Here is a 22,473-nt window from a genome sequence, read left to right on the forward strand (position 1 = left end):
ACTTCTGTTGTCATCAGGGGCATGGGAACCAAATAAATTTCATAGTTAGTTTTTCTATTTCCTTAAAGAAGGCTGTGTTGATTTTTATCGGGATTGCATCGAATGTGTAGATCAGTTTTGGTAGAATAGACATCTTAATAATATTTAGTCTTCCTATCCATGAACAGGGAATATTCTTCCATTTATTTAGATCTTCTTTGATTTCCTTGAACAGTCTTGTATAGTTCTCAGTGTATAAGTTTTTTACATCTTTAGTTAAATTTATTCCTAAATATTTGATTTTTTTCATTTACTATTGTAAATGGTATTTGTTTCTTGATTTCCACCTGATCTTGCTCATTATTGGTGTACAGAAATGCTACTGATTTTTGCGCATTGATCTTATAACCTGCAACTTTACTAAACTCATTTATGAGTTCTAGAAGCTCTGTTGTAGATCTCTCAGGGTTTTCTATGTATAGGATCATGTCATCTGCAAATAATGAAATTTTGACTTCTTCCTTTCCAATTTGAATGCCTTTTATATCTGGTTCTTGCCTCAGTGCTCGAGCAAGTACTTCTAAAACAATGTTAAATAGAAGGGAAGACAATAGGCATCCTTGTCTTGTTCCTGACTTTAGAGGGAAGGATTTCAGGATTTCTCCATTGTAAACAATGCTGGTTGTAGGTTTTTCATATATACTTTTTATCATGTTCAAAAAATTTCCTTATATTCCGATTTTTCAGAGTGTTTTTATCAAGAAAGGGTGCTGTATTTTGTCAATGCTTTTTCTGCATCTATAGATATAATCATGTGATTTTTTTCCTTCAATCTGTTTATATGGTAGTATTACATTGATTGATTTTCTTATGCTGAACCATCCTTGCATACCTGGAATGAATCCCACTTGGTTGTGGTGTATAATTCGTTTAGTGTGTTGTTGAATACGATTAACAAGTATTTTGTTAAGTATTTTTGCGTCTAGGTTCATTAGAGAAATTGGTCTGTAATTTTCCTTTCTTGTAGTGTCTTTGTTTGGCTTTGGTACTAGGGTAATGTTGGCATCATAGAAGGAGTTAGGCAATGTTCCTTCTGTTTCGATTTTTTGGAATAGTTTCAGCAGGATTGGTGTTAGTCCTTTCCGGAATGTTTTGTAGAATTCACCTGTGAAGTTGTCTGGCCCTGGGCTCTTCTTAGTTGGGAGGTTTTTAATGACTGATTCTATCTCTTTACTTGTGATTGGTTTGTTGAGATCATCAATTTCTTCTTTCGTCAATATGGGCTGTTTATGTGTTTCTAGGAATTTGTCCCTGTCCTCTGAATTGTCATTTTTGTTGGAATATAGTTTTTCAAAGTATCCTCTTATGATAGTCTTTATTTCTGTGGGGTCAGTGGTGATATCTCCTTTCTCATTTCTTATTTTGTGTATTTGCATCTTCTCTCTCTTTTTCTTTGTTAGTCTCGCTAAAGGTTTGTCAATTTTGTTGATCTTCTCAAAAAACCAGCTCTTGGTCTTGTTTATCTTTTCAAGTGCTTTCTTATTTTCTATTTCATTTAGTTCTGCTCTTATCTTTGTTATTTCCTTCCTTCTTTTTCCTGTTGGATTACTTTGTTGGTTTTTTTTCTAATTCCTCCAAATGTGCAGTTAGTTCTTCAATTTTTGCTCTTTCTTCTTTTTTGATGTATTTATTTATGGCTATAAATTTCCCTCTCAGTACTGCTTTTGCTGCATCCCATACATTTTGGTATGTTGTGTTATCATTGTCATTTGTTTTAAGGTAGTCGTTGATTTCTTTTGAGATTTCCTCTTTGATGCACTGTTTTTCTAAGAGTGTGCTGTTTAATTTCCAAATCATGTTGTGAAATCTGGGCCTCTGACCCTTGCAAATTTCCAGCTTCACTCCACTGTGGTCAGAGATATTATTTTGTATGATTTCGATCTTTCTGAATTCATTAAGCTTTTCTTTGTGGCCTAGCATATGGTCTATCTTGGTGAATGATCCATGTGTGCTTGAGAAAAATGTATATCCTGCTGTGTTTGGGTGTAATGATCTATATATGTCTATTAGATCCAACTCCTCTAAGATACTGTTCAAATGTTTTGTTTCTTTAGTGATTCTCTTTTGAGATGGTCTGTCCAGAGTTGATAGTGGTGTATTAAAATCCCCCCCTATAATTGTAGATGCATTTATTCTTTCACTTAGTTTTTCCAGGGTTTGCCTCATGAATTTAGAGGCGCCCTTGTTAGGAGCATAAATATTTATGATTGTTCGATCTTCTTGACAGATTGTCACTTTCACTAAAATGTAGTATCCTTCTTTGTCTCTCATAATTGTTTCGCATTTAAAGTCTATTTTTTCTGATATTAATATAGCTACTCCTGCCTTTTTTTGGTTATTGTTTGCTTGTATGATTGTTTTCCAACCATTCACTTTCAACCTGCATGAGTCTCTGGATCTAAGATGTGTCTCTTGTAGACAGCATATAGATGGGTCATATTTCCTTATCCAATGTCCCAGTCTGAATCTTTTGATAGGTGAGTTTAATCCGTTGACATTCAGTATTATTACTTTCAAGGAATTATTTGTGTTAGCCATATTTTGATTGGACTTGTGTTTGTCATATTCTGTTTGCTTTTTTTTTTTTCCTTTCTCTCTTTTTTTTTTTTTTTTGTTGCTCTTACACTCTCCTCCAACTCTGCCTGTTCTGTTTTTTCTTTTCTTTCTTCCTGCAGAACTCCCTTTAGAATTTCTTGAAGGGGAGGTTTCTTGTTGGCATACTCTTTCAGTTTCTGTTTATCTGTGAATATTTTGAACTCTCCATCATTTTTGAATGCTAGTTTAGCTGGAGAGTATTCTTGGTTGGAATTTTTTTTCCTTTAGTACCTTGACTATATCATACCACTACCTTCTTGCCTCCATGGTTTCAGATGAGAAATCAGCACTTAATCTTATGGAGCTTCCCTTGTATGTGATGGTTTTCTTTTCTCTTGCTGCTTTTAGAATTTTCTCTTTGTCTTGGGCATTGGATAATTTGACAAGTATATGTCTTGGGGTGGGCCTGTTGGGGTTTATGATGATTGGGGTGCACCGTGCTTCTTGGATATGTACTTCTGTCTCTTTCAGTAGATTTGTGAAGTTTTCAGTCATTATTTCCTGCAACACTCCTTGTGATCCCTTTCCCTTCTCTTCTCCTTCTGGAATGCCTATAATACGTATGTTTGAGCGTTTTGCATTATCATTCAGGTCCCTAAGTCCTAGCTGGATTTTTTCTATCTTTTTATCAACCAATTCTACTATCTGTTTGATTTCCGATGTACTGTCTTCCACATCACTAATTCTCTGCCCTGCCTCTTCTAGTCTGCTGATATTTGCTGCAAGTGTATTTTTGATTTCTTGAACTGTGGTGCTCATTCCCATCATATCTGTTATCTTTTTGCGTATGTCTGCAATTTCCCCTCCAAGTGTTGTCTTTATGTTGTTAACCTCTTCCTTTACTTCATTAAATTTGTCGGTGATAAATATTCTGAGATCTTTCATTACTTGTGCAAAGTTCTGCTCCCCTTCCTGATTTTTAGTTTGTTCATTGGATTCAGCCATGTTTTCCTGATTACTGGTTTGTTATGTAGATTTTTGTTGCTGTCTGGTCATCATTTTATCTTGACGGGTTTAATCAGTTCCTTAGCTTCTTTGTCTAGTCTTGGGGATTAATTAGCTGTTGTTTTTGCGTAAGTGTTATATCTTCTCTTTGTCACTTTGTTCTTCTTATTCTAATTTCTTATTGCTGGTTGAGTTCACTTTAAAGGAAAGTATTAGGGCCAGGGAAAGGCAATTGTGTAAGCTAGGAAAAAGTGTAAAGTAGTATTGGTGATAAATGTTAACAGAGCAACAAAATGAGATCTGGGTGGCTAGATATTAGATTCATGTAAGTTGTGTAGAGTTACAGCAGTAAGTAGAGTACCTATAATGAGGTAGTCAACTGAATATGGGAGGAATATGGTATGAATTTAAAAGCTAGTATTTTCGTGAGAGAGGGAAAGAGAAAAGAAAGGTAATAGTTTCAAGAGTGGATAACAGACAGAAAACAAAACAAAGGTATTAGAAATTAAGAGTTAGACACTTTGTGGATCAAAGAAAGGGAGGTGGATATAGGAGAGACAGTAGATGATGGAGGATATCAAGATGTAGGGGAAAGGGGATAGTGTAGGTGGCCAAAATCAATTCACACAGAAATGAGGCAGTGGAGGATGAGGAAACCCAGCAAATGTGAGGTGTTCCCTGCAGCACCTTCCCACCAAATCGATGTCCAGATACCTCCTGTCCTGCAAAAATCCCCAAACAGCCTGGTCCCAGAGAACCTCCAACGCTGCCCAGCTGTCAGTTGGGAGGTTTTTAATGACTGATTCTCTTTACTTGTGATTGGTTTATTGAGAGCATCAATTTCTTCTTTTGTCAATGTAGGCTGCTTATGTGTTTCTAGGAATTTGTCCATTTCCTCTCAATTGTCTTTCTTGTTGGAATACAGTTTTTCAAAGTATCCTCTTATGATAGTCTTTATTTCAGTGGGGTCAGTGGTGATATCACCCTTTTCATTTCTTATTTTGTGTTTTTGCATCTTCTTCCTTTTTTTCTTTGTTAGTCTAACTAAGGGTTTGTCAATTTTATTGATCTTCTCAAAGAATCAGCTCTTTGTTTTGTTTATTTTTTCGAGTGCTTTCCTGTTTTCTATTTCATTTAGTTCTGCTCTGATCTTTGTTCTTTCTTTCTTCTTTCTTTGGGGTTAGTTTGTTGTTTTCTTTACTAATTCCTCCAATTGTTCAGTTAGTTCTTCAATTTTAACTCTTCTTTTTTGATGTAGGAATTTATGGTTATGAATTTCCCTCTCAGTACGGCTTTTGCTGCATCCCATAAGTTTTGATATGTTGTGTTATCATTTTCATTGGTTTCAAAGTAGTTATTGATTTCTGTTGAGATTTCCTCCTTGACCCTCAGTTTTTCTAGGAGTGTGTTGTTTAACTTCCATATCTTGGTGCCAGATCTCGGCCTCTGGCCTTGTGGATTTCCAGCTTCACTCCACTGTTGTCAGAGAAATCATTTTGTATGATTTCAGTCTTTTTGAATTCATTGAGACTTTCTTTGTGGACTAGCATGTGGTCTATCTTGGAGAATGATCCATGTGCACTTGAGAAGAATGTATATCCTGCTGTATTTGGGTGTAGTGTTCTGTATATGTCTATTAGGTCTGGATCCTCTAATCTATTGTTCAAAGTCTTTGTTTCTTTATTGATTCTCTTTTGAGATGTTCTGTCCAATGGTGATAGTGGTGTGTTGAAGTCCCCCACTGTTGGGAAACGGACTTGGCCCAGTGGTTAGGGCGTCCGTCTACCACATGGGAGGTCCGCAGTTCTAACCCCGGGCCTCCTTGACCGGTGTGGAGCTGGCCCATGCGCAGTGCTGATATACACAAGGAGTGCCCTGCCACACAGGGGTGCCCCCCGCGTAGGGGAGCCCCACGCGCAAGGAGTGCACCCATAAGGAGAGCCGCCCAGTGTGAAAGAAAGTGCAGCCTGCCCAGACAATGGTGCCACGCACACTTCCCATGCCACTGATGACAACAGAAGCGGACAAAGAAACGAGACGCAGCAAAAAGACACAGAGAACAGACAACCGGGGGAGGGGAGGGGAATTAAATAAATAAATAAATCTTAAAAAAAAAAAAATTCCCCCACTGTAATTGTAGAGGCATCTATTCTTTCACTAGTTTCTCCAGTGTTTACCTCACGTATTTGGAGGCACCCTTGTTAGGGGCATAAATGTTTATGATTGTTCTTTCTTCTTGAAAGATTATCCCTTTCACTATTATGTAGTGTCCATCTTTGTGTCTCACAACAGTTTTACATTTAAAGGCTATTTTGTCTGATATTAAATAGCTATGCCTGCCCTTTTTTGGTTATTGTTTGCCTGTAAGATTGTTTTCCAGCCATTCACTTTCAATCTCCTTGAATCCCTGGGTCTAAGATGACTTTCTTGCAGACAACATATAGATGGGTCATATTTCCTTATCCAGTCTTCCAATCTGAGTCTCTTAACAGGTGAGTTTAATCATTGACATTTAGTGTTATTACTTTCAAGGAATTACTTATATTAGCCATATTTTCTTTGTATTTGTTTTTGTCTCATGTTGTTGTTGTTGTTGTTGTTTTTCCCCTTTCTCTTTTTATAGTTTTAGTTGTTCTTACACTCTCCTCCAACTCTGTCTCTCTTGTTTGTTTCTTTCTTCCTGCAGAACTCCCTTTAGTGTTTCTTGAAGGGCAGGTTTCTTGTTGGCATATTCTCTTAGTTTCTGTTTATCTGTGAATATTTTGAACTCTCCATCATTTTTGAATGCTAGCTTTGCTGGATAGAGTATTCTTGGTTGGAAATTCTTTTCTTTTAGGACCTTGACTATGTCATACCACTGCCTTCCTGCCTCCATGATTTCAGATGAGAGATCAGCACTTAATCTTATGGAGTCTCCCTTGTATGTGATGGTTCTCTTTTGCTGCTTTTAGTATTTTCTCTTTGTCTTGTGCATTGGATAATTTGACAAGTATATGTCTTGGGGTAGAACTGTTGGATTTATGCTGTTTGGGGTGTGTTGTGCATGTACATGCAACTCCCTCAATATGTTTGTGAAGTTTTCAGCCATTATTTCCTCCAACACCCCTTCTGTCCCCTTTCCCTTCTCTTCCCCTTCTGGATGCCTATAATGCATATGTTTGTGCATTTTGCATTGTCATTCAGGTCCCTAAGTCCCTGCTGGATTTTTTCTATTTTTTATTGATTAATTCTACTATCTGTTTGATTTCAGATGTACTGTCTCCCACATCACTAATTCTTTCCTCTGCCTCTTCAAATCTGCTGTTATTTGCTGAGAGTGTATTTTTTTAAAAAGATTTATTTATTTATTTATTTCTCTCCCCTTCCCCTACCCCCCACCCCGGTTGTCTGTTCTCTGTGTCTATTTGCTGCGTCTTTTTTTCCCACTTCTGTTGTGAGCAGCATGGGAATCTGTGTTTCATTTTGTTGCATCATCTTGTGGTGTCACTTCTCCGTGTGGGCGGCGCCATTCCTGGGCAGGTTGCACTTTCTTTCGTGCTGGGCAGCTCTCCTTACAGGGCGCACTCCTTGCGCGTGGGGCTCCCCTACACGGGGAACACCCCTGTGTGGCACAGCACTCCTTGCACGCATCAGCACTGTGCATGGAGTGGCTCCACACGGGTCAAGAAGGCCTGGGGTTTGAACCACAGACCTTTCATGTGGTAGACGGACGCCCTAACCACTGGGCCAAGTCCACCGCCAAGAGTGTATTTTTGATTCCTTGGATTGTGCTATTGATCCCCATCATCTGCATGATCTTTTTGTTCACGGTCACAATTTCTTCTGTATGCTCTCCAAGTGTTTTCTTAATATGCTTAATCTCTTCTTTCACTTCATTTAATTGGCCCATGATACATGTTTTGAAAGCTTAAATTACTTGTTCGATGTTTCACTTCTCTTCCTGGTTTTTAGTTTGTTCATTGGATTGGGCCATGTTTTCCTGATTATTGGTATGGTCTGTAGATTTTTGTTGCTGTCTGGTCATCATTTTATCTTGTTGGGTCTATTCTGTTGATTATCTTCTTCATCTAGTCTTGGGGTTTAATTAGTTGTTTTTGTGTGCATGTTAAGTCTTCTCTTTGTACTTTTTTCTTCTTATTCTATTTCCTTTTTGTTGGCTAAGTTCCCTTGAAGGAAAATATTAGGTCCAGAGAAAGCAAAAGGGGTAAGAAAAGAAAAATATAATAGTAGTATTGATAGTGAATGTTAGCAGAACCATGTGTGAGGTCTAGGAGAATGGATATAGAACTCATGTAAGCTGTGTATAGTTATAACCATAAAAAAGTGGAGTACCTATAATGAGATATGAAACTGAATATGGGGAGGAATATACTATGAATTAAAAGGTCTGTGTGGTCAGGAGAGAGGGAAAAAGAAAAGAGAAAAAAATAATATAAAGAGTGAATAAATGACAGAAAACAGATTAGAGGTACTAGAGATAAAAAGTCAGAAATATTGGGGCTAAACAGAGAGAGGTGGAATGTAAGAGAAAGAGTAAATGATGGAGGAGAGAATGATGTAAAGGAAAGGGGAATGCATTGGTAACCATATTCAGTACACACAGAAAAAGAGAAAATTTAGGATGAGGAAGCACAGCAAATAAGAAATGTTGCCTATAGCACTAATAGAAAAAAAAGAAAAAAAAAGGAAAAAGAGAGAAGGGGAAAAAAGCAGAGCAAGGAAAAGAGAAGGGAGAAAAAAGAACAGAAAAGAAAAAAAGGGGGGGGGCAGCGGTGGGGAGGATAAAGAAGAAGAAAAAACAAGAAAACAAACCAATAAAAAAAAAAAAGACCAGACAAGGCCTCAGGCAAAGAATCCTTTTTGCAATTGAATAAACTGCTTAGCAGTCTGACCTTCCCCCTTTCTCCCTTCCCCCTTCCCTCTCTTCCAAGACAGCAGGAAGGCTGCATGAGGGCTCCTGTAGGAAATTCAAATGGGTCCCTCGTGAACCAACTCACCTGAGAAAATAATGACTCTTAATTTCTCGAGAGAGCACCCACCCCTTGACAGGAACCCTAAATTGTATTGGAAGCCTGTAAAGCACGTCCTACTGTCCCTCTCCTTAGGTGTGCTACAAGGGGGCTGGTTAATTTTCTGACTCCACCTTCTCCCAGACCAAGTTTCCTAACCCAGAGCATTTAGGTAAATTGGGCTCTCACCAGATTCGTCTTTTCTCTCTTCCTAGGCTCTCCCCAAGTCAGCTAATATCTCCTCCAAACTCAGTAAAAGGTGAGGACCAGATTATTGAACCTGCACTCCTTGGCCCCTCTGCATCTCCCACCTAAACTCTCCCACCCCCAGAGTTAGTCTGTGACGGGATGGGTTGGGCAGTGCCGGACTGGGAGTGCTGGGCTCGGGAAACAGAGGCCCGGGAGAATGTGGACTCGAGGTATGTAGGTCTGTGAGACATTGGCCATGGGGGTTCAAGGGACACAGGCTTGGGGTTCATGTGTTTGGGGAACACAGGCCTTGGAAACTCAGCCCCATGACTGGCAGTTCTCAGTGAACGCCGCAGCTCTTAGCCAAGGGGAAGGGATTTACCTTCCCAAGGTTTCTGAGTTCAGTCTTAGAAACCCCAATTCTACCTTGAGCAAACATCAGTTCTGCTGCAGTCTTGCCAGATCGACGTCCAGACACCTCCCGCCCTGCAGGTCCCTGAAACAGCCAGCTCAGGTAGGACTCTGTCACCACACCTGTTGCATCATCTTGTTGCACATCTTTGGTGATTAATTGCTGATACCTGACTTTTACTAGCCTGAAATCTGATCATCCCCATAATGTTTAAGGTTTCTAATTCCATCACAGCCCTCCCTACAGTAATATCTGGACTACAGAGAAGAGAAACCACAGAGCTCTTCAGGGAAGATGGAGCTAGTCTTACAAATTTATTCCTCACAGTCCTGGTTAAAGGTGGGGTGGATGGGCAGGTCTCAAATGGTAAATCCATTCTAGCATCTCAATCTCTCTGAGCCTTTGAATTTCTTCTTCTACTATATACCAGGGCAAATCGGGCATCTCAGCCTTAGACATGCTAGGCCATCTTTTGGTCCATATTTCAATCAGCCACCCAAAATGTTAGAGTCCTTTCTACCCCCTCGAGCTACAGCGTTGAATCCAGAATTTCTGCTTAGTGGGTCCCTATCAATAAATTCAGCCTGATTCAACTTTATGTTCCTTCCACCAATCTCCCATTCCCTTAGTATCCATTCCTACACATATTCCCCTGATTTCTATTTAAGTTAGAAAACTCTTGCAGTTCTTTTAGAGTACAGTGTACTTCTTCATGGGTCACACTTTGTATTTTGCCTTTGGGGGCTTGTTGTGATTTTAGTCTAGTAGTAGGTCTCAATGAAAGGCAGACTCAAAGAGCACTCAAGGGAAGGGGATGTGGCTTGGGTAACTGAGCTCCCACCTCCCTTGTTCGGTTCCTGGTGCCTTCTGAAGAGGCATTGCCTGCATTGGCAGGCATGGTGAGCTGATGCAACAAGCGTCACAAGAAAACCATAACGAGAAACAACAAAAAACCACCCCCCACTTTACGTGGAGTCTCTTAGAGTATTGACAGTGGTGCCCTGACGTCTGAAGCAGGGACAAAACCCAAGGTTTTGTTTGTTTGGTTTTTAATTAGGAATTTTTAAATGTTCCTAGAATGATGTCAAAATAACAAAATTCAGAACAATGTACCTATTACCTGTCTGACATTTCTGAAAGAGAAGAGGGGTGGTGGGTGTGGGTAAGGAGAAAGATTAGAAATTCCTGGCAAACTACTGACCTCAGGGCATTCCTTTGCATTTTCATCTGGTAAAACAGGATTAATCTTTTCAGATGGGGTTGTGTGATGGTTAGGCTGAAGACTAGATTTCTCAAGGCAGGATGGAGGTTGGGCAGTGCCTGCTGGTGTTTGGCTAGTGACTGCCTCAGGGTTGGGAGGAGGTCCGCCTCCCTGGGGCAAGTTGGAGGTGGGGTGATGCAAGGTCAACAAAGTGTGGTCGCCACAGGGCAGGCCACGGCAGGTTTATCTGGCAAAGAAAGTCTCAGCAGAATTTAGGGTTCCAATGTACCTGCTGATATTATCGTTATCCCATATGTCTCCATCCCAATCCTCAGGGTCCCACTCCTTTCCAATCAATGTCTCCACTTCAATAGCAGACACCCTGTGAGGTTGAGAATTTGGTTTCCTTTGTAACTCTGCTGCTTCTCCACAATGACGGTCTGAGTCTGGTTCTCAGATATCTCAAGCCTGTGGCTGCAGGAAACAAGATTTTCTTTTAGAGCACACATAGAAACTTTCACATCATTCATGTGGCATATAAATTGCAAATTTGATGACTTTAGCTCATCCCTTTCTTTTGTAACTGTATCCAGAATATCTAGGAGGAGCCAGCCAACATCATTGTAGCTTTTGAGTTCACACAACTCTGTTAAGGTGTTGAAAACACTCTCACCCAGATCCTTACCTCTTATGAGTGTGGAAGTAGGAGAACCCAGTGATTGATATTTTGCGAATCTCCATTGCCAACTCATGCCATGGGCTGTTAGTGGCCTATTTATTACTGCAAAGGGAGTCATTAGTACCCTTGAGTCCAATTAGCGTAGAAAGCCAATTGCAAGACTCCCAGAACCACTTCAGAAATACCACGTATAAGACTCTGTTTCTCAAGAATCACTCTTTGTACCAAGTTGTATTAGTCAGGGTTCTCTAGGGAAACCAAATCAACAGGAGATATTTGTAAATAGTAAGATTTTATAAAATTTTCTCACATGACCGTGGGGACGCACAAGTCCAGATTCCGCAGGCAGGCTGTAAACCAGGGGCTCCGAAGAAAGTCTAATGAAGGTCCTTGATGAGTTCCTGGGAGACGCTGGCTGCTGCCCAAAGACAAGCTGGGAAATTCTTTCTGAATGCTGAACTCAATTCCCCTTTTAAGGCATTCAACCAGTTGGATAAAACTGTCACTCACTGTTGACACAATTTCCCTGGTTGATTGTAGATGTAATTAGCTATCTATGCGGTAAACTCACTGATGACTAAAATCCATAAATGTCCTTGGTATTACAGTTAGTCCAGTGCTTGCTTGACCAAACAACTGGGTACAATTACCTGGCTATTAGCCTAACCATCACAACTATGGAGCCACAATCTACTCCCCAACGAGAGTTGGTTTTCATTGTTTGTTTGGTTTTTAGGAGGTATTAGAGATTGAACCTGGGACTTCATACATGGGAAGCAGGTGCTCAACTGCTTAAGCTACACCTGCCCCCAAGCTGCTCTTTTTTAAGAAGCAATCGTCATCCTCTCATCCAAAAATACTGCTTTCCACATGAAGCTGCTGACTCATTCATCAACCTGACTTCAGGCTGTTTTACTGCTGAGCTTAGTGGCCTACAGGTAGAGTGGAGACAACCATTTTAATTCTGGATCTTGCATGTCATTGAAGATAAAAACTGACATGAGAAAATAACATGTTTCTAGTTTAAAAACAAACAAGAACTACTCGGGTCAATCAAAAATATTGAATGTATTCATTATCTCACAATATTCATTGTCTGCATCTTTGGACAAATGTTCATAAAATTATAGAATTTACTTTTTAAAGGAAAGAAGTATAATTTTGGGATAGAAATGTCAGACAGGTAATCTGTACATTGTTCTGAATTTTGTTATTTTGACATCATTCTCGGAACATGAAAAAATTCCTAATTAAAAACCAACCAACCAACCAACCAAAACCGTGGGTAGGGAGCCAGGAGGCTCTGTCCCTGCTTCAGATGTCAGGGCACCACTGTCAATACTTGGAGAGACTCCACGTAAAGTGGGGGGTGGTTTGCTGAGGAGGCCTCCTTAGAGCCTTGCCAGGGTCAGGTAGTGCCAGAGCCACAGAGCCATCTTTCCAGGGTGACAGGCATCAGGTAAGGAAACAGCAGTTCCCATGGACTGCGGCCACCTCCCTGGCTCCTTTCTAGGCCTGGGGACCATCTGGGTCCCTTTTCGACTGATGGACTGTTATCAACCACACCACAGCCAATGTCCCTTCCCCTTCTGGGGGTGACAGGAAGCCCGAGTCGCTTGTGTCAGGTTACCTGAATAACCTCTTCTCGGGTGTGGAGAGGGTTAACTGAGAATCCACAGAGGGTGTGGGGCACCCGACGTTTGGAATTACACTGCAAATTTATTCGAGCTCTTCTGAAACTAAGGTTTGAACTCAGTGACATGATGTGGCTGTCACAACTGTCTCCTCCCAAGCCATTCTCCCTGTTGGTTCTGAGAAACCTCACACTGGTTGTCTTTAACTTAGGCAAATTGGGAACCTGAAAAAGTCGTGCGTGAGGCTCCTATGGGGCTTGGATCTGGCCCCTCCTGCCCCACATGGGTTCCCCACGCGTGGGAGCACGGCAGCTGCCTTCTTGTCCCACTCCACTCAGCAAATTCGAAGAGGTTTGGAATCTTAAGTTTACCTAATCCCGTTAGAAACCTGTGAGGACCCTTCATGTTGCGGGTAACAGGGCACCTGATTCACCCTGACTAAATACCGAAGTGGAGGGTGGGCTTCAGGGCTGATCTGGTGCTGCTGCTGCCTCCGGCCTTCATCTGAAGGTGCTTCCTCCCCCAGTGACAAAATGGCTGCCTGATTTCAGCGTCTCATCTGGTAGGAGGGCCTGGGCTGGTTTCTGGTCTCTAAGATGAATACTGCTTCCCAGAAACCTCAACAATTTCTTACTCACACACTCATTGTTCTGAGACCAGATTTTTAGCAATGCCTATTATATGAACCAGGATCCATAAACTGTAGTGAAAACATCATTATAAACAACTAAGAGGCCCAAGCCCTACCCACTTTATTTTGAAAACTCTAAGGCTCTTGCTGAGGATCTCTTGACCTTAGTTTTTTATGAAATTCCAATAAACGCTTAGGTTACCTGGTTTCTTAGGTCAGGACAAGTTGAAGAGCAAATGAGAAGCAGAAGACCACTCTGGCTTTTACTAAACAGTGGTAACATGAGTGGCTGAAAAAAATCAGTAACATGTAGTCTAAGATAACTTCTAAAGGAGGCAAGAGCTAAGAAAGGAATTCTAGACCTGCTCTCCAGTCTGCTTGGTTCTAGGCACTCAATCCACCACTGGCCTCATGCTGCAACATTTGCACATCCTTCAATCACTTTGAGTTTCAACTTCCCCCTCATTAAAAATGGGTTATTGTGAAAATCAAGAAAATAATTGGAAAGCAATTTATAAACACTGAGCATGCAGCATTACTTGTGACTGGTGTGCAGTATGTGTGCATATAAAACAGTCATAAAGCAAGAGTTAGCATATGTTTTGTTCTACGAAGGCAGGCAGGTATAGCAAACATTGTAGAGAATTCCCTTTGGAAATATACTAAAATGTTAACCGCGATTATTAGGGAGGGAGAGGTATGATTAAACCTTTTTTTTTGTTTTCTTTAAACTTTTCTCTATTTTCTGTGATGAGTTTTACTTTTAACCTTGTGTGTTCTGATGAAGAAAGGTTTTCATGTTAAAAAAGTGACAGTTGAGCTGGAGGCACAGTCAGAGATGCTGCAGACCCAGGACCCAGAGCAGCTCGGAGGTGGTAAGTAATAGCTCTTCAAGTCTGCAATAAAGAATGGCCTCCAATTGAGACTCTGTTGCAAAAAATCAGAAAGAAGCAGAATGGAATGAGTAAAAAAGTTGAGGAAGCAGAGCCCGAAGAATTTGTGGAAAAATACTGGATTGACATGTTGTGAATGGGGAGGTGGAGTATTTCCTGAAGTGGAAGGGACTTACGGGTACTGACAATACTTGGAAGCCTGAAGAACATTTAGATTGCCCAGCATTAAATGAAGCATTTAATTCTCAAAAAGCTGGTGAAGAAAAAGATGGCACAAAAAGAAAATCTTTATCTGACAGTGAATCTGATGACAGCAAATCAAAGAAGAGATGCTGCTGACAAACCAAGACGCTTTGCTAGGTCTGTTCCTGAATGCCACAGACAGCAGAGGAGAATTAATGTTTCTTATGAAATGGAAAAATTCAGATGAGGCAGGCTTGGTGCTGGCAAGAGGCAAACATGAAGTTCTCAAACTGTAATTGTGTTTTTTTTTTTGGTTTGTTTTTATTTTTTATTCGCAATTGCATTTTTTGGGGACTAACTTGGCATTCTTGTCAAGAAGACGAAGCGCAATAACTGCTTGCACAGCTTTATACATATATATATAGGATTATATATATGTATAAATTAGGATTTTGGGGGCGGCTTTTTTGTTTTTGTTTTTTCATCAATATCACTGGTTACTTTGAACAAATAAAAGCTTTCTGTAGTTGCTTTTTCAAAGAAAAGAACATTTGACACCATGGTATATTATGTCTTCTGCATTAAAGAACAGCTTTTCTAAATGTGGGAAAAATTTCCTTGGTCATTACTGTGGCTAACCCATACATGGCTAAGAACCATTCTGACCATTCTGGGGATTTTGTTTATTTGTGTGTATGTTTATATAAATAGTTATGTAATTTAAATTTTATTATTATTATTTTTTATATTCACCAAAATCAAATCCAGTCAAAACACAAAATGACATTTCACCATGTGGAAGTCCATGGTGCTTCTAGATGCCATCATTCTGAGCAAACCATGAAATCACTTCAAGTTAAACTGAAAATTTTTCTGAAGTCATAAGCCTTCAAATAAAAAAGTTGATTCAGCAATTAATTGGACAATTTAAATATAATACCAATAATGTGAATTACATACTTTAAGGGAGCCACATCAAAATCCATGTCTGTATCTGTAGTCACATAAATGCAAAATATTTGCAAAACTCTGAGGAAAATCTACCACAACCATCTCCCCACCCAGCTGAGAAAACAAGATAAATACCGTTGTGTTTTCATTAGCCAAGCAAGGCTTAGTTCAATGGGTAAAGGTTCCTTCTAGAGAGCCACTTCTTTATGGAAAGTCGAATTCCCAAGGATGATTCATGGAAGCCTAACAAGATGGTTAAAGGTGTTGCGGTTTAGGACCTGTTGGCATAAATAGATAAACCAACTCTTGTAATCTAAACTATTAACCTGCATGTTTTTTCTTTATGCCCCCCCCCCAATGCATTCCTTACATGTAGGCTCAATCTTGATTTCAGTATTTGGGTTTTTGGTTCAACAAAAGCCAGAAAAAACACTAACCTAGTAGTAGTCAGACTGTTACCCAAATGTATATTGTTTATTTTATTGTAAATACTGGTGACCAGTGGTCACAAGTTTTATATAAAAAAAAAAAGTCGCAAAGAACCTGTGCTTTAAGGGCTAATTACGCCCGACCTATAATGTTCCAGCACCACAGGATCCATATTAAGCCTTGCTCAATTTGTCCGAAATTACCTCCTCTGGGTTTTCTAAGGATGTCTCATTCTTGGGTTTTAGAAGGCTGAGGTCAAATCATTCTTCATCAGAGTTTAGGCCTCTGAGAGAAGGCTGAAGTGTGAGCTCAATGTTGGGCAGGTGCCAGCCATGGGGTATTATACCTCTCTCCATCCCTCTTTCTTTCTCTCCTTCCCTCTTTATCATCCAAGACACCTGCCTAGCATATAAGAAGAGCTCACTAAACATAAATTGAATGGATCTAGGAAATGACCCAGACTGTAAAGTCCTCTATAAAAGTGTTTTGGCCATGATTAGCAGAATTGCACCCTCTACCAGGGAAGACCCAAGAGAGTAAATGAAGTTCCTTAGATGTCTACTCATATGCCTTAAAGCTTGGCTAACGGACAGAGAAGGACTCATTCATTTATAGGTATCAGTATTCAGATCTGAGAATAGGTGTGGCCTCTGAGCCTGCTGGCCAGAAACCCGCTGGCAATGGGTGCATGTGGGTGGGTTTTCTTTGTTGGTTTGGTTCCCTCACTCCATTCCATCTCATCAGTATGAGGTTCTGGCAAAGTGCAGTGACTCACTGAAAAGTTTTTATTACTACAAATTAAATAAAAACACAATTAAAATTTAGTAGGTGCTAAAACTTGGTTTTGAAATTTTATTAAAAAAATATATTTGCAAACATATAAAATTTAGGATGAAAAATGCTCATTTTAAAACATGTAATAACTTAATATTTGCAAACATACACAGATGGTATAAAATCCATACCATTAAAAATGTTAATGATGCAGTACTGCGCTCATGGAACAAAACATTCGCTGTAATTCCAGAGCTTCTTACCCCCCACATCTGAGGGAGTTGAAAAATCTGGTACATTTAAAGTCATGAGAGCCACATGGCCAAAGCAGTAATACAGAATTAAAAAACCATTCAGAACACATATTTTAAAAACACGTTTCTTCAGGAATCACACAGATAAAAGGAAAATACAATTTAGTAATTTTCCCACTTCAATGTGAACGATATTGCATCTCAGCATTTTTAATGAAGATGTTAAATACAAAACCGAGTGAAACATTGCACACATCTCTCCTGCTGAATTTACTGGAAACAAACCAACCCAAAACAAAAAACAAAACAAAACCACACCTCAAAACAAAACAACCCAAACAAACAAACAAAAACACCAGGCTCCTTGAGGCCCTGGCCCCTTCAGGGAAATGTTCTCAAGTATGGCTTTTAGAAAGCCCAGTGTAAGTTGCTTTACTTTCTTCAGATCTTGTCAATTTAGACACTTGAAAACACAGGGCATTACTGGTTCCAGAAGATACTCAATACAACTAAAGAAAACCAAAGGTCAGTAAGAAACACATGCTCAACAGCAAATGTGCAGCAAGAATGCAAGACATGTCCCTATGATTCCTTAGTTCTCTTCATTCACACAGACTGAACCCACACGTGCCTGTGCCACCTCTCATTCTTCTGTATTTCTATGTTTTGAATCACAGTATGATGACTGATTTTGTTTTTGAAGAAGTTAGGCACCTTCAATTTCACATTGCATTATTAGTAACACAATGGCAGTTTGCAGCCTCTACTACCAAAATGAGAAAAACTCAAACTACATTCTTTGGAGAGGAGAGTAATAAAGCTGCATGGTTTAAAAATATTTATCTAGTAGAGGATTTGACAGGGTTTATACTTTTTACAAGATAACACAGGCCAGAAAAAGAACAAATGCTTGACATGCAAAATCCATTCATACCTATTCTAAACTAACGCCTGTGCGTCCTCGGGCCGAGAAGAATCCAGGTCACCTTGGGTTCTTAAAACCCCACTCTGTGATGGCTACTCATAAGCTTTGAAGGTAAGCTGTGGCCATTCCACATGCGAACAGCATGAAATGCTTCTCCCAACATTGAGAGTCACTTAGGCCAACCTTCACACAGATCTCTCAAGAGATACACAATGACGAGGAGCTTCTTTCTGCCTTAAGGGAACAAGGCTGTTTGGGAGGTGTGTGAGTCCATTCAAAGACCTCACAGAAAAAACAGAGCGCACCCCCACCACTGTTGCCCAGAAACACCCCCACTCCAAGCTCTGGGCTGCTTGTCCTCAGAGCCTGCACCCAGACCACAGGGGTGGGCTAGGCACACAGACAGAGTGGCCTGAACGCAGGACCTCTGGGGTTTCTGTAAAACCCAGGAAGCATCTCAACTAAGATTTTAAATTAAGATTCCAGTAAAGACACTGCAGCAATGTAAACATGCAACCTAAGCTAGCATGAGGTTCTGGATAGTAAGCCTGATTGAGGAATAAGGCAACTGAACTATGACCGTCGGGCCAGGGCCATTCAACTGCAACCATCCAGGTTTGGCCTGGCTTCTCTGGGGACTCATTCTGGCCTGAAATTCCTGGTAATCATGACCGTGAACTTCTGGCTTGTGAATTTTAAGCAAATGCTTGGAATATATAAATTTGGGAGTTGAAACAGGTTTACCCTTTTCAAGTCTCCATGACTTGGGCACTTAACAGTTTAGTTTCACACTAGGGAAACCTTACCATAGATTCTCTTTACTACCTACTATATTCATTCCTTGGATTAAAAGGTGAAAATTAACAGATTTGATTACAGACCCTCTTTAAGATATTCTTTCTTAACTCTTTTCATAATATAATACATACTCAAAAGCATCATTTCATCTCAAATGTCTATTAAAACAAGAATCCCTAGATTCTTATGTTTGCCAAAGTTCACTGAGATGACAGACCATCTCTCTGTCAGCAAATCTCTGTATCTTACTATAACTTTCTCTTTCCCACATGATGCACAAACAATTCATTTTGGTTGTTGAATGTGCACACTATCTCTGAAAACTATTCCTAATTGAGTACGAGAACTTAAAAGCTTCCTTGAATTCTGCACAATTCACACATAAGTGGGTAGACAGCAATAAGAGACTATATTGAGAAGCAGAAAAGTTGTTCAGGAAGCACATTTAGATTAATAAAAGCCAATCAAAGTATTCTTTATGCTAAAAAACTAAGACCAAACTAAAACAAGTATGTAATTCACAAGTAATTTTCTAGAAAAATCTATGGACTTATGATTGAGTAACCATTAAAGCTTTAATGATCATTCTCAAGGAATAATCACATCTGTCAGCATTATTCACAGCTCATCCTTATGCTAGCTGGTTGAGCCGACTGGGTTTTTACCCCATCATTAAATAGTGCTCAGAAAAGTAAGCAGTGCATCTTAATTGGTTAAATACTATAAAATGACCTGTATCATAGAAACGAAGACACTTTCATTCAAAGGATATCATAAAATTACTATTGCTGAAATAAATCAAAATCTACATTAAAATATTACTAATCACCATTACATGCCATAAAAGAATAAATATAAATCATGGCAGATCAATAGCAGCATAACAAAGCATCTTTACATATTTTCACACTTTGGGCTGGAAAAGCACTCACAGCCTAGGAATACACTGGTAAAGTTCTGAATTTCACACATTTAAAAAAATCCAAATTCTACAACAAAGTAAGGGCAGTGTGACTAACAGCTCCCTTTTCTGCATAGTTTTAAAACTATTCTCAATATTCTCAAGGAGTCGAACCAGAATGGCTTTGTCAAATTGGTCCATTGGTCCTTCTGTCAAGGTGTTAAGGAAAACAATTGACAATGACTTTTAACTGGTGTTCAGACAGAAAAGGAACATAAGGCTTTGTTTCACATGGAAACTTAACACTTTCAAAACCACTGGAGAGTTTAACTTAAAATGATTTCTGATAAGACTCAGGCCTTACCAACCACAGCCTCTGTTCCAAAGGTATGATGTGCCTGGCTCCCACACTACCACAGCGCCTGAGAGGGCCTGAATCAAAGAGCAACAGGGTGCAGGGAGCCCACTGCAAGGCAGGCTGGGGACACTTAAAAACAAAACACAATTATGAAATTTCAGAACTTTTAGGGTCCATATGGGGCATTCATATGAAATACATTTCACTTGAACAAATCAGCCTTAATTTCTGAGCTTAAACTCTGATCTCTAAAACTTGAAGCTGCCTTTGCACAAGTCAGTCTAATGCCCCAGAAGACCTGTTACTTGGGGATGGCAGGTGTGTGTGGGGGGTAAAGGTTGAATCTGACTGCTGTAAGGCTGGTGACTACTCCTCCCTAAAAGTTCAAAAGTGAAAGCAAGCTGAAAATCGACTCCTTATTTCACATACTTGCTTACATCTGATGATGAAAACACCCACGTAACACAAATGGGTTTTTTTCCCTTCCTAAAAACAAAGATCTGCTGGTGATGCTTCACAGTGAAACCTCCATTATCACTGAGAACGTCACTTGGAAAACATTCTTACAAAATGAGTCTCTTTCTCATAGGCTCAATTTCAGGATTCTCAAAACTCAAAGTTTTGCTGAGAAGTTTCCATGAGGAGGCCTATTTGTTTCTGAGGTCGACACACTGCCTTCAGCTTTATTTAGTTCCCATCATAGGTTGAGGTTGCCTTTGTTCTTGGTCAGAACCTGCAAGTAGACTTCATGAAGCGTACTGAGGAAGCTGGAATCATTCTGGAAAAGATTGTTAAGAATATGGAATGTCACATTTACCTTTGTTGAGGACAGAATCATGCCCCCCAGGAAAGGCATATTCAGGTCTCAAGCCTGCACTTGTGGGTGTGAACCCATTTGTAAATAGGACCTTTGAAGATTATAGTAAAGGTGTGGCCAAACCGAATCAAGATGGGTGTTCATCCTATTACTGGAGGCCTTCTAGAGAAGGCCACGGGAAAAAGCCATGGGAGGAGCCAGAAGAGGAATGAGGACACTGCCACGTGACTGAAAAGCCAAGTAACAAGTAACGCAAGGACTGCCTACCAGCCAGAATGCTATCAACCCTGACAAGAAGCAAGCCTTGCAGCCTTTGAAAATGCAAACCTAAAAATTCCTATCATTTGCTACAGCAGGCTGGAAAACTAAGATAACCTAATTAGAATTTACTTTCTTGTTAGCAGCTTAGGAAAAAAAAAATGTATTAATGATTTGTACAAGTAATTATTACCTACCTAAATAATCCCACTACCCAGAGATAACCAACCATGACTAATATTTTAGAGTTTCATCCTTTCAGATATTTTTCCACCAGGGATATATTCTCAGGAAGAGAGAAACATTACTCAAAGCTAGACTTCTGAATTTACTCTATAACTGAATTTTCTAAGAACTCATAAAATTTGCCTTGTTTTATTAAAGAATGAAAAATCAAAACTAAATTCATGTCCTACATACCTTTATTAGATGTATTAATGTATCCTGGAGCTGAGACTTGCTGAGGATAATGGAAGGCTTTCTCTGATTTTCTGATGTTCCAACAGTTAGAGGAGAAGGGGAACTTGCTTTCCTCTCAAGGTCTGTGGACCTTGAAGATGTCTGCTGGAAAACACTTGGGGACAGCAGGACTGAAGATACTGTTGTGGTCGCTGCGGTAACCAGCGGGGCGCCTGCAACCTGCAGGGGAACAACGGTCAGCGAGCACCAAGTGCAGAAGCCAGCAAGCAGGCCCAGAGGGGATACCTGAGAGTAGGCTCAGGCAGTAAAGACTGGAATATGGTTCAATAAAAAATGCAAATGAAAAAAACCCAGTTACACGAAGTATTAGTTTCTTCTTCAGCATTCCATGTTTTATCATACCACTACAGATAACAAAAGCAAAATTTCTTAAGAAAATGAAACTAACATCCACCTCCTCTTATTTATAAATGTTTTAGGCTAATTATAGCTAACAACCAGAATACACTAAACCAGTAATAATTAGCATTTTCAGTGGTTTTCACATTTGACAGAATCAACAAAGGTCTCCATCTCTCTAGATTCCGTCTGTCACTCTCCTAATTTAACACAGCAAAGAGCTTCCCACAGTTTTAAGGGTGTATGTTGTGTTTTGGTGCAATGTAATACAAGGCCAATGCTCCCGAAGACCACCATGTAGTAGGACAAGCTGCAGAAAAAAGGAGTTAAAGACCTGTCAGAAACTAGCATTAGTTTAAATTCTAAGACTCAAGAAAAGGTGCAAAGGCTCAAAGGTAAGTGGGAATGTCACATTCACGGAACTGAAGAAAACAGTGTTTGTTTCAAGGATGGTAGGTGACAGAGGGTAGGGGCAACTTTTTAAAAAATGAGGCAGGGGAGGACAAGCAAGAGACAGAAGTGCGAGGCCATGTCTTGACACTTGGGCTTTGTCCTCCGAGCCCTCCGAGCAACGGAAGGCTACTGAGAAGGCTGCAGCAGGGCAACAGCTCTACCCTCTGTGAACAGGGACACTACAGTACTTAAACGGCAAAGCATCTTTTCTACTTATAGAAACCAGACTGACATACTCTCTTCTTGGCAGTCGCCCTTTTGCAAACTGAGGGAGTGCCCCTCCTGTGCCTGACCCTGCCCTTGAACACAGCCAGGAAGACATTCAC

General features: G+C 40.0%; 1 protein-coding gene across 2 annotated transcripts in view; it reads right to left on the minus strand.

The window, feature by feature from the left end:
• Nucleotides 1-16,615: 16,615 nt before the first annotated feature.
• LOC101418036 (mRNA-decapping enzyme 1A) overlaps nucleotides 16,616-22,473 on the minus strand; it is a 70,212-nt gene continuing 64,354 nt past the window's right edge. For both annotated transcript variants that reach the window (XM_058288751.2, XM_058288752.1), the window contains exons 9-10: nucleotides 21,296-21,514; nucleotides 16,616-20,578 (exon numbers count right to left, since the gene is read on the minus strand). In XM_058288751.2, the coding sequence (XP_058144734.1) occupies nucleotides 20,498-20,578; nucleotides 21,296-21,514 (300 nt within the window). In that variant the 3' untranslated portion in view covers nucleotides 16,616-20,497. The remainder of the gene's footprint in view (nucleotides 20,579-21,295; nucleotides 21,515-22,473) is intronic.

This window comes from Dasypus novemcinctus, chromosome 26 (assembly GCF_030445035.2).
Source record: "Dasypus novemcinctus isolate mDasNov1 chromosome 26, mDasNov1.1.hap2, whole genome shotgun sequence".
Taxonomy (NCBI): Eukaryota; Metazoa; Chordata; class Mammalia; order Cingulata; family Dasypodidae; genus Dasypus; species Dasypus novemcinctus.